Source organism: Megalobrama amblycephala, linkage group LG13, assembly GCF_018812025.1.
Source record: "Megalobrama amblycephala isolate DHTTF-2021 linkage group LG13, ASM1881202v1, whole genome shotgun sequence".
Lineage (NCBI taxonomy): Eukaryota > Metazoa > Chordata > Actinopteri > Cypriniformes > Xenocyprididae > Megalobrama > Megalobrama amblycephala.
Genome location: NC_063056.1, coordinates 38,022,705 through 38,035,006, shown reverse-complemented (window position 1 = coordinate 38,035,006; position 12,302 = coordinate 38,022,705). Strand labels below are relative to the sequence as shown.

The 12,302-nt window shown below is 38.9% G+C and overlaps 1 protein-coding gene across 4 annotated transcripts in view; it reads left to right on the top strand.

Annotated features, from left to right (window-relative positions):
- The window catches only part of kif13a (kinesin family member 13A), a 92,333-nt gene extending 82,223 nt beyond the window's left edge, over positions 1 to 10,110 (top strand). For 2 of the 4 annotated variants that reach the window (XM_048153983.1, XM_048153982.1), the window contains 3 exons: positions 2,048 to 2,215; positions 5,364 to 6,285; positions 8,488 to 10,110. In XM_048153983.1, the coding sequence (XP_048009940.1) occupies positions 2,048 to 2,215; positions 5,364 to 6,285; positions 8,488 to 8,621 (1,224 nt within the window). In that variant the 3' untranslated portion in view covers positions 8,622 to 10,110. The remainder of the gene's footprint in view (positions 1 to 2,047; positions 2,216 to 5,363; positions 6,286 to 8,487) is intronic. The other 2 variants (XM_048153985.1, XM_048153984.1) reach the window with 1 other exon arrangement.
- The last annotated feature ends 2,192 nt before the right edge of the window (positions 10,111 to 12,302 follow it).

The window sequence follows — 12,302 nt, the reverse complement described above, 5'->3', positions numbered from 1 at the left end:
CACTAACAGAGCAATAGAGTACCTCAGGGATGACGTGTTTTTGTAGGCCAACCCGGAAGTTAGCGGCGCACGGGTTCCCTCGAACAAAAGCCTATGCATTTTTCCCATAGACTTTTGGAAATTCGCAGAAAATAAGCTCTGTGTTTAACAAAGGGTTATGACACTTACACGTTTTGTCTATCAAGATAATCTTTACAAGTTAACACAACATTTATACATTTTGAAGCCTAAATAAAGTCGTCAGATATAAAAAGCTAACAGTAGGCTATAAACGGACTACAGCACACCATGGTCACGGATCAACGTCGTCACCACCAAGCTTACTCAAACTTTATTTAAAAAACAACTTTTTTTAAAAACCTACTCGCTGATTATGAATATTTATCCACTTTTTCATGAGAAATGCTGTCCAAATGTCCTGTTTATGATGACGTCTAAAGTCCTCGCCAAAGGAAATAGCCCCTTTTAGCAACTTGTTAGCAACCGCCGTTTTTAAGACACAATAAAGGTTTAAATAATCACAAGTGGGTTTTAACTGGTGTGTTTTATGTCATAGATCAAAACATAAAAATATTTAGAGGCCTTGTTAACCACAGACCTTATTTCAGGCGATTTAGTAAAAACCCATTCAAAAAACTCAAAGACTTTGTGGCAATGGAACCGGAAGTCCTAAAATGCTAACTCGCTTCCGGGTTTTGCCTACAAAAACACGTCATCCCTGAGGCACTCTATTGCACTAGAGTTCATTTTAATCAAACCAAATCTGCCAAGTGTGAACACACTCTTAGTCTCGCTATTTTCAATGAAGATGATTGTGTGTTAAGCTTCAGGTTGCAACTCCAAACTTTCAGTTTCATTTGTGTTTTTTTACCATTTTGAGAGGAGTAAAATTTACATATGTGGATTCAACCACGAGATGCCTTTACACTTGTCCAGTTTCGTCTGGAATGTCTCTCAAACCACATCCTGAAGTGTGGATTTAAGTCTGTCTGGAAAGCATTTCAGAGGGCATATACACCTGGCATTTTCACATAGCAAGTGACCAGATGTAAATAGGCACTTCAGGATGTGGTTTGAGAGACATTCCAGACAAAACTGGACAAGTGTAAATGCATTTGGTTGCTGAAACCACATTTTTAAATTTGTAATCCTCCCAAAACTGTAAAAAAAAAAACAAGGTGTGAGATCGTGTTATACCGGCTACTGGAGCCAGATATGACATGCAACATGCATCGCCGCAGATCTTTTCAGCAATCTGATGTGCAAACAAAGCTGAAAGTTTGGCATCACATCCTGAAGCTCAATACACAATTGTCTTCATTAAAAGTAGTGAGACTAAACGATCTTATAAGTGCTTATGCCGCTCTCTCTCCTATTGCGGTCTTTGATCTTGAAATTAGCTGATGATAAAATGCTGCTCATATCTGTGGCTTTCGCTGATGCGAACTCCGTTAAATTTGCATATAGCGTGGGAATTGAAGATCGGATTTAAACTCGTTTTGCAAAAACACATTTATGTGGCCAAATGTAAATGGAATGATGTAGGAGGACCCTGTACCCAGCATGCCTCAATCCCTCAAGCCTGTTCATTTATACAACCACAAATTTATTCCGACTGACCTGCACATGATACTGAACCTGTTAACCAGAAATCTGAGTTTAAAGCAATAGTTCACCTAAAAATGTGAATTCACTTTGTCTTCATGTACTTACCCTCATGTCGTTCCAATGCAGTATTATTTACTTTCACATAATGTCTATATGACTTGTGTGCTTTTTAAGTCACCATTCACTAGCAATATTTGGAAAAGAGCAGCTCTGACATTGTACACAACATCTGTATTTGTGTAAAATAATAATATAAGGAATGTCATGAGCGTTTGTGTGAACTATTCCTTTAAAAGAGCTGAATCTATGGCTGACGACCTCATCTAGCGCATGTGCACTCGCCTGCCTCACACATGATAACGTCTAACTTAACAGCCTGTGTGAGTGTTCGTTGTGCTGCATGGCCCGTGTGAAGTGTGCTTTTGTGACCTGATTGCAGAGCATGCGTTGGTTTGTGGAGAGCAGCGTGTTGGGCCCCATCGGCCCCTGGTCCAGACCCAGGGCTCAGAGCGAGGGCCACAGCAGCAGTGACATCAGCAGCAGCAGGGCCAATCACAGACAGCCCAGACTCAGCACTGATCTCACTCACACACTGCCACACGCTGCTGTAAGTGAACACACGCATAACCAACCTGATGCATGTCGCTACCTGGACAGGCGTGCATATGCATACTAGTTTGTACTACTAGGCATGGTCCTGTTAAAACACAGGAATATTCTGGGTTTTTGTACAACATCTGTGGTGTGTATCAAATACCACAGAAATCATTTTCAACCCATTAATCATTTTCAACCCCCTCAATCCATTATATAACAGTCAATGATGAATAAATCTGTCCAAGACAATAAAAAGCAAAACACTTTTGTATTTATTTGTGTTGTATATTTTTGAAATTTCAAACCCTTTTCAAGCAAATTTGATAATATGCTAAGCATATTTTTATAAAAAAAAAAAAAAAAAATATATATATATATATATATATATATATATATATATATATATATATATATGCATTATATGCATTTTACTTGTTTTTAAATAATAAAAGCTATTGCAAAACTTCAAACTTATTTTTGCATAATTATTGCACTTATAGACAAGTAATTGACAGAATCCCACATATGCAAACCTTGATATTAGTTATTGAAAAAAAAAGATTTTTCTTACGTAGTATTTTTGTCTTGTTTTCCAGAACAAATATCTAAACATTCTTAAATCAAGATACATTTACTTGAGAAGAAAAATTACATGACATTTCTGAAAAAAAAAAACTAAATTAAGTGAGTTTTTTCTTAAAACAAGAAGAGAAAGAAAAATACACTTAATTCAAATGGAAAACAAGATTATTTTTCTTGACTTATTGGCAGATATTTTTCTTGTTTTAAGAAAAAAAACTCACTTAATTTTGTTTTTTCAGAAACGCCTTATGTCATTTTGCTTCTCAAGTAAATGTATCTTTATTTAAGAAAACCATGATATTTTAACTGGAAAACAAGACAAAAATACTGAGTTAAAAATATATTTTTTGTAGTGTATTAACCTGAACTGAACATGAACACACTGGGAGCACAAATTGAAACTGAGAGGGCACAAATCAGATCAGATCTTTTTTTTTGCCCCTAGTGGCGCGGGGTCTCTTTCTAAGGTCTCAGAACCAAATTCATTACATACACAGGCAAACAATTCATACAAATGTCCAGGAAGGTTGAATTTCTGCATTGCATGCCTTTAAAACTGTTTCTTTTTGAGTGAAGCTTATGATACTGCCTCATCATTGTCATCATTATCATCTCCGCATCATTTGCATCTCATTGTATCTCATTATGATGAGTGTGTGCATGAATCCCTCAGCTTGTGTTTAACTCACTGACTGCATCACATATCACACTGCTAGTTACAAAGCAATAAACTGTTTACACCGTGTAACCAGATGTGAACAGTGTGCCGTGACAAAACAAGATCACTCCTTTTATAGTCAGCAGAGTTGTCTACACTGGAAATGCCGATACGATACACACTTTCAGTTGATGGGTTCCCGTTTCTATTTTTCATGTGCTGTTGTGCTAATCCAGCCACTTTATGTTCCACATATTTCTTAATTAAAATGATTTTACTGACATATACATATATATATATATATATATATATATATATATCATCTGAGTTAAATATGGAAGCTTGTTTCCTCCACTGAATAAAAAATAGTAATAATTAGGGAATTGCAACTTTTTATTGCACAATTCTGACTTTATAACTCGCAATTGTGAGCTTACATCTCGCAATTCTTTTTTTCTCAGAATTGCATGATATAAACTCATAATTGTTCAATGAAGAAAAAAGTCAGATATTTTTAATGTTAACATTTTACAATTATATATAATTTGGTCACACTTTAGTTTAGGGTCCAGTTCTCACTTTTAACTAACTATTAACTATGAATTTTGCCTCAATAAACTCCTTATTACTGCTAATTAATAGTTCGCAAGGTAGTTGTTAAATTTAGGAGAGGATTAAAGGATGCAGAATAAGGTCATGCAGAATAAGGCATTAATATGTGCTTTATAAGTACTAATAAACAGCCAATAATCCTAGTAATATATACAGTACAGTCCAAAAGTTTGGAACCACTAAGATTTTTAATGTTTTTAAAAGAAGTTTCGTCTGCTCACCAAGGCTACATTTATTTAATTAAAAATACAGTAAAAAACAGTAATATTGTGAAATATTATTACAATTTAAAATAACTGTGTACTATTTAAATATATTTGACAAAGTAATTTATTCCTGTGATGCAAAGCTGAATTTTCAGCATCGTTACTCCAGTCTTCAGTGTCACATGATCCTTCAGAAATCATTCTAATATGCTGATTTGCTGCTCAATAAACATTTATGATTATTTTCAATGTTGAAAACATGAAAACTGAAAACTGTACTTTTTTTTTCAGGATTCCTTGATGAATAGAAAGTTCAAAAGAACAGCATTTATCTGAAATACAAAGCTTCTGTAGCATTATACACTACCGTTCAAAAGTTTGGGGTCAGTAAGAATTTTTATTTTTATTTTTTTGAAAAGAAATTAAAGAAATTAATACTTTTATTCAGCAAGGATGCATTAAATCAATCAAAAGTGGCAGTAAAGACATTTATAATGTTACAAAAGATTAGATTTCAGATAAACACTGTTCTTTTGAACTTTCTATTCATCAAATAATCCTGAAAAAAAATATTGTACACAAATATTTTGTACAATTGTACACATTAAATGTTTCTTGAGCAGCAGATCATCATATTAGAATGATTTCTGAAGCATCATGTGACACTGAAGACTGGAGTAATGATGCTGAAAATTCAGCTTTGCCATCACAGGAATAAATTACTTTGTGAAATATATTCAAATAGAAAACAGTTATTTTAAATTGTAATAATATTTCACAATATTACTGTTTTTTACTGTATTTTTAATTAAATAAATGTAGCCTTGGTGAGCAGACGAAACTTCTTTTAAAAACATTAAAAATCTTAGTGGTTCCAAACTTTTGGACTGTACTGTATGCTAATAAGCAACTAGTAGTGAGAATTGAACCCTAAACTAAAGTGTTACCTATAATTTTTATAAGATACACACACACATATATCAAGTGTAGATCCAGTGTTGTAGACACAAAGTTGCAGATCTTTTTCATGGGTTAGTACAGTCCCTCCTGATCACTATTTTGCTGTTTGTTTTCATGTCTGGTCATTGATGATTTGTCAGGATTCAGAGGAGGAGGATCCCGACATGGATTCAGCCTTCACCCGTTCCAGTGTTCCAGGTCTCGGGTCTTTGGAGCTCCAAAACTTCAAGCCTTACATCCCAGAGGATTTTGCCAACTTTGAGGTGTACAACGCCAGTCTTGAGCCCCAGGGGGGGACTGTTTGTGTGCGAGGGGAGTTGGCGCCCGGGATCGGGGCGTTAACAGGGACACGGGTCGTGGATAAAGAAGTGTCCCGTAGTCCCACGGCCAGCAGCTGCACAAGCGGCTACTTCTCCCATAGTGCCTCAAATGCCACACTGTCCGATGTGCTCTTCAGCGGCAGCGATAGCTGCGACCAGCTCAACAACAGAGAAGCCGCAGACTCTCAGGAGCACGGAAGAGGGTTACATCCTTCCAGAACCGAGGCCGTTCCCTCACAATCTTCCTATCCAGCCCAGACCATTCCCGCTCAGCACTGTTCCCGTCTCTGCACCGACCAGGACTGTTCCCCTCCGCTTCCCCGCAAATGTATCCTGAGCATCAGTCAAGAATTCACAGACTTTAAGGGTGCAGATGATGGTGTAGGAGTAGACGAAATCTGTAACTTCAGTTGGAAGGCAGAATCAATTCCCCCAGCTAAAACGCAAGACATGGATCCTCCGTCCCAGTGCCATCTCCACAATGGAAAAGAGTCTCACAGTGTTCCTGTACCTCATGCCAACCCAGAGCTGGAAGCAACTCGAGGTCTTGAGTTCTTTGAGGATGCAGAACTCTCAGTAGACTCAAATGAGGACGAGAATGCACCAGTTACTCAGTTGCCGGACTGGATGGCCCCTGGTGAGCAAGTGTGGGTGGGCAAACGCAGTGGGATGGTGCATTATGTTGGAGGGGTAGAGTTTGCCAAAGGCATCTGGGTTGGAGTGGAGTTGGACCTTGCTGTAGGTAAGTGAAATTACTTGTTTTTTGAAGCTGAATCTCAACTCAAGATCCTTGTGAACTTGGCGCTGTTTACACCTGGTATTAAGATGCGTTTTGGTAGATCGGATCACAAGTAGACGAGAGAGACATAACCGTTTACACCTGGTATTTTAATAAGTCTCTTTTTGTCCACTTTCAACCACTTTTGTCCTGATTTCTTCAAGGGGAGGGTCTATGGGTGGGTAAATGTATGGGTTTTTAGATATACCTAGATCTAATGGATGAAATAAGCTTGCGTAATTTACAGTGCTCAGCGTAAATGAATACACCCCCTTTGAAAAGTAACATTTTAAACAATATCTCATTGAACACAAAAACAATTTCCAAAATGTTGACAGGACTAAGTTTAATATAACATCTGTTTAACTTATAACATGAAAGTAAGGTTAATAACATAACTTCGATTACACATTTTTCTGTTTTACTCAAATTAGGGTGATGCAAAAATGAGCACACCCCACAACAAAAACTACTACATCTAGTACTTTGAATGGCCTCCATGATTTTTAATGACAGCACCAAGTCTTCTAGGCATTGAATGAACAAGTTGGCGACATTTTGCAACATCTATCTCTTTCCATTCTTCAAGAATGACCTCTTTTAGAGACTGGATGCTGGATGGAGAGTGATGCTCAACTTGTCTCTTCAGAATTCCCCATAGGTGTTCGATTAGGTTCAGATCAGGAGCCACTGAATCACTTTCACCCTGTTCTTCTTCAGAAATCCAACAGTGGCTTTAGATGTGTGTTTAGGATCATTGTCATGTTGGAAAAGTGCATGACGACCAAGGGCACGGAGTGATGGTGGCATCTTCTCTTTCAGTATAGAGCAGTACATCCGTGAATTCATGATGCATCAATGAAATGCAGCTCCCGACACCAGCAGCACTCATGCAGCCCCACATAAGGACACTGCCACCACCATGTTTCACTGTAGGCACCATGCATTTTTCTTTGTATTCCTCACCTTTGCGACGCCATACAGTTTTGAAGCCATCAGTTCCAAAAACATTTATCTTGGTCTCATCACTCCAGAGTATAGAGTCCCAGTAGTCTTCATCTTTGTCAGCGTGGGCCCTGGCAAACTCTAGGCGGGCTTTTTTGTGCCTGGGCTTTAGGAGAGGCTTCTTTCATGGACGACACCCATGCATGCCATTCCTCTACAGTGTACGCCATATTGTGTCATGGGAAATAGGCACCTCAGTTTGGCTTTCTACTTCTTTAGATAACTGCAGTGAACTTGCATGCCGATTTCCTGTCGAGGTGTTAACTTCCGTGGACGACCTGGACGTCTCTGTGAGATCGCTGCAGTTCCATCTTTTTTAAATTTTTGTACCACTTTTGCTACAGTATTCTGACTGATAAGTAAAGCTTTGCTGATCTTCTTGTAGCCTTCACCTTTCTGGTGTAAAGAAATTATTTTCTTTTTCAGGTCTTGACATTTCTCTTCCATGTGGTGCCATTGCTGACAGCATGAAATGGGAAGGGGTTTTAACACCCTTTTATAGTCAACTGTCTGCCGGACGCCTGTGTAATGAATAATTAGACTCATCTGTGGTTGAATTCTTGTTAAATTAGACATTTGTAGTCTAAAATTTAGCTTTGCTCCAGAGACTTTCAGTGGGGTGTACTCATTTTTGCATCACCCTGATTTGAGTAAAACTGTTCTCGAAGTTATATTATTAACCTTACTTTCATGTTATAAGTTAAACAGATGTTATATAAAACTTAATCTTGTCAACATTTTGGAAATTGTTTTTGTGTTCATTGAGATATTGTTTAAAATGTTACTTTACTTATTTACACTGAGCACTGTATATGTGAACAAGCACAGATGATGGAAAAATATACAGAGAGCATCAGCTTTCATTTCTGCTCTTGATAGCGCAAGACCATGCCGAACAGTGAGAGAAACGAATGGTTAGAGAACATTGTGCTCGGTAGGATTGTCAAAAGTACCGACTTTGATACTGAAATTTAAAAAATTTTGACGATACCGCTGTTGAGCAGATTCTTAAACACCTCTGATTGGCCATTGTGTTTTAATAATGTAATAATATTCATTTTTGGGTGAACTAACCCTTTAATACCAGGTGTAAACAGGGCCCTTGAATTGAATCTTAACTCAAAATCCTTGTAACCTTAGACCTTTCTCATCCTTCCAAAGGCAAGCACAATGGTACGGTCCAGGGAAGGGTGTATTTCCGGTGTGCCACAGGTCATGGCGTCTTCGTGAAGCCATCCTGTTTGACTCGAGGGCCTCCGTCCATAGACACCGAACCTCAACCTGTGCTCCAGTAGGGGCAGGACATTGACCCAATAGTTGGTAGACGATCTCTTCGACACCAGCACCAGCAACCGCCTGGACAAACCGAGTGCTAACAGAATCCATCCTTCTGATTTGTTCGTCACATCAGAGATTCACTGATTCCTCTTATTCCGTGGCAATAAACACTACCTGTGTGTGTTGTGTTGAAGTTATAGGCTCATTTCAGTATCATCTTTGAATGTCGAGAGTTGCACAGTTGCACAAACATGTTTTATATATCATGTTAGCTTTGATATAGCTGAAATACTAATTTCCATCTTCATTAATTTACCACTTCTTATATGACTAAATGTATTAATCAAGCAATGCCTAACACAAAATATACTTTGAGTGAGTTTGAGATTTGGATGTTTGTTCTAGGTAAGAATGTACTACTGTTTATGAACATTTTTGTTTGTGTGATTATATCAGGTATTACCAAAGACATAGCCTTTCAAATCTGCTGTGCAAACTTACTTTGGCAACATGAGTTTCATGCTTGTGTACTTTAATATTTGTTCGACTGATTTATGCTAATATGCTAAGTGCCATATTTCTGATTGGAAGGCCAACATGTCCATCGGAAATTCAAACTTGTGGTTGATTTTTTTTTTTGAGTGTAATGGTATTTTGAACGGACGGCAAGCCTCTTGCTCGTACTCTGTTGCATAATTGGCTTGTTGAGTACTGTAACTGTTAAAGGACTGCCGATATTTCTATTAACAGAGTTGTCTGAACGCTTGCACTGGAGTAACTTATCCTGGATGCACATTAAGTTACATAATGCACGAATTTTTGCGCATTTTCAGATACTGATTTGACGCTTCTCAGGAGGTTGACAGAAGTGACTAACTCTTGTGGTCACCTAATGCGGAGAGCACCTTGTTTTCTTTATCAGACCCTTGCCGGTATTATTGTAAAATGACGATAATCTGATCTGCTTTGTATCGGCTATAGACAAGAAATGCCCTAAAGTACTGACACAAGCCCCACATGGACGGGGACTTTTTAGATAGTCGACTTCTAGGTTTACCCGCCTAATAATGAAGCTTTCGAGCATTTAAATCCATGTGTGTTTGACTGTTAAGTAAGATTTTATTAGTTTGTGATACTAAAGCCAATATTAATGTTTTTTTTTTATAGGTATAAATGGGAGACGGGCAATATCGGGGAATGGGACATAGCCTGAATAATGCTAGTATGTTTAGTGCCATGACCAGTGCTGTTATTATTGCTCTGTTTTACCTGAAGAACTGTGGATCTCATAAGAAGTGAATACTGTTGCTGTCATTGGAGACGGTAAAATAAAAACCCAAGACCTTACTTAAAAGAAAACAAAGCTGCTCTCCTTGACAAGGAGCTGTACATAAAATGTATGAACATAGTATTTACAATATTATAAAATGTACAGAATTGTATTTATATTGTATCTCTGCAGATGCTGGTACAAAGATGTTGTAGATTACAGAACGTTTACAAACACTTGTTTTTTGTGTGTTCTTATATTGGTTGTTTTTTATTTGAGAGATTTGCTTATCTGAACTATTAATTTCAAGTCCCCCAGTGGTGAAAATCAAGCTTTTAATGTTTATGTGCTGTTTTTAATATGCTTTAAGACAAACCATGTGCAAATTCATGAGTCAACACCATTGCTGAGTATTTTCTCCTTAAAGGTGCATTGTGTACATTTTAGGAGGATCTATTGACAGAAATGCAATATAATATACATAACTATGTTTTCAGTGGTGTATAAAGACCTTACATAATGAACCGTTATGTTTTTATTACCTTAGAATGAGCCATTTCTATCTACATACACATGTTAAGTCACCATTTTGCGCCGGCATGTTTCTACAGTAGCCCTAAACGGACAAACTGCTCTACAGAGCGCGTTTGCTTGACTGGCTACTCTCTGCTGTCTCAGAGGACGACATTGTTGTCCTGTGTTGGCCACCGTAGCTTCTCTATATTGCAATTCGCAACCTCACCGCTAGATGCCACTAAAATTTACACACTGCATCTTTAAAACTGCAGTGAACCAAAGACGGTCTCAAAAACGTGATGTTACAAAGGCCCTGTCCCAAATGGCACACTTCATAGCCCTTTAGGTAAATGTGGACTTACGATGGCTGCTGCGTGCGTGTGTCCGTTAAGCCCATGAGACCATAGGGTGTCCCATTTGTCAATTTTAGGTTTCAGAAGGGTGCTCGCGAGCGCCCCCTTTGCAGTCGATATGCGCCCTTGATGCGCGCTTTTGCTGCAAGCTCCACAGCAGACAAGATGTCAAAGCGGCATTACATCATGAAAGTGCAGACACGTGGGAAAACCGCAAGTGTTTAGGGTGCCATTTGGGACAGGGCCAAACTACCTTGTAACCAATCACGTCAACGTGTGATCGGTAAGCCCCCGGTATACTTCGGCTGTCAGCGTTCGTGCACCATCCGCATGACGTAATTTCCGTTATGCGGAGGGCTCTTGGCCGGCCGCACACCCCGTCCGCATGCAGCCCAAATTTCGAGACCGCGAGGACGGTGCGCGTGCAATAGCGCATGCGCAAGCAGGACAGAACAGTCCACTAGGTGGCAATACGCACAGTACTGTGTACAATTTGCAGTCGTCAAAAACAAGATGATTAAACTCAGAAGCATGCCTTCTCCATCGTTTTTGATTCTTCTTCTCTTGGTGTATCTTCTGAACTATGTTGCTATGGTGGATGCACTATTTTTCTTCTCCGATCCTGCCCAGCGAATGTCCGGTTGATGACACGATGTCTGGTAGAAAAAATATAGAAAAAAATTGTACTGCACATGTGTCAATCTCAGTCATCCACGTGCATCCGTGGTTTAGTATACTTTGAAAGATGCGCAGACACGACTGCGCGGCGAGATGCGTCCGGGCCCGGAAAGTGAAGTATATCCGGGGCTTTAACAAGTGGATCTCTGAGCTGGTGTGCGTGAGTGGAGGTGGGGCTAATTTGCATATTCATAGAACCGCATATACTAAATGAGGCAAGGGTGTACATTTAAGCTATTGTAAGGCTGTAGTAATGTTTGTAGATACAGGAAGGAGGAGGCGGGAACCGGCGAACGTTCAACATAACTTAAATATAAAAAATTAACAAATACAAAACAAAAGTAAATGCTAGCAGAACCCTCACGGACATCTGCCGGCCACACAAACATAATAAAACATAACATAAAATCCAGGCCTGGTCCTCTCTCGTCCTTCACTGTCGTCGCTCCCCTTTTATGCTTCCGGAGCTCCTCCGTGAGAAATTCGAGACCGGTGCAACGCGCAGCTGACGCTCATTAACACTCGCGCCACCGGCCTCGCACCGTTCCCTCATGGCTCTCGCCCACCCTGCTCATCATAAATTTTTTTTTTTCCAAGGAAAAAACATTTAAATATGTAATTTTGGTGATCAAAGATGAGATTTAAGGGATAAAACTGTCGACAACAGGGGGACTTTTAATACATGTCATAGCAAAATTTAGCAACCAATGTTTCTCCGACTTTGTTACTGTATTTTGTTGCTACATTTAAAAAAACAAAACCTCAGCCCCTACAATTATTCACTGATTATCTTATATATTTTACACACACACACACACACACACACACACACACACACACACACACACACCAAAATGGACATTGTAACTTTGCACAACTGA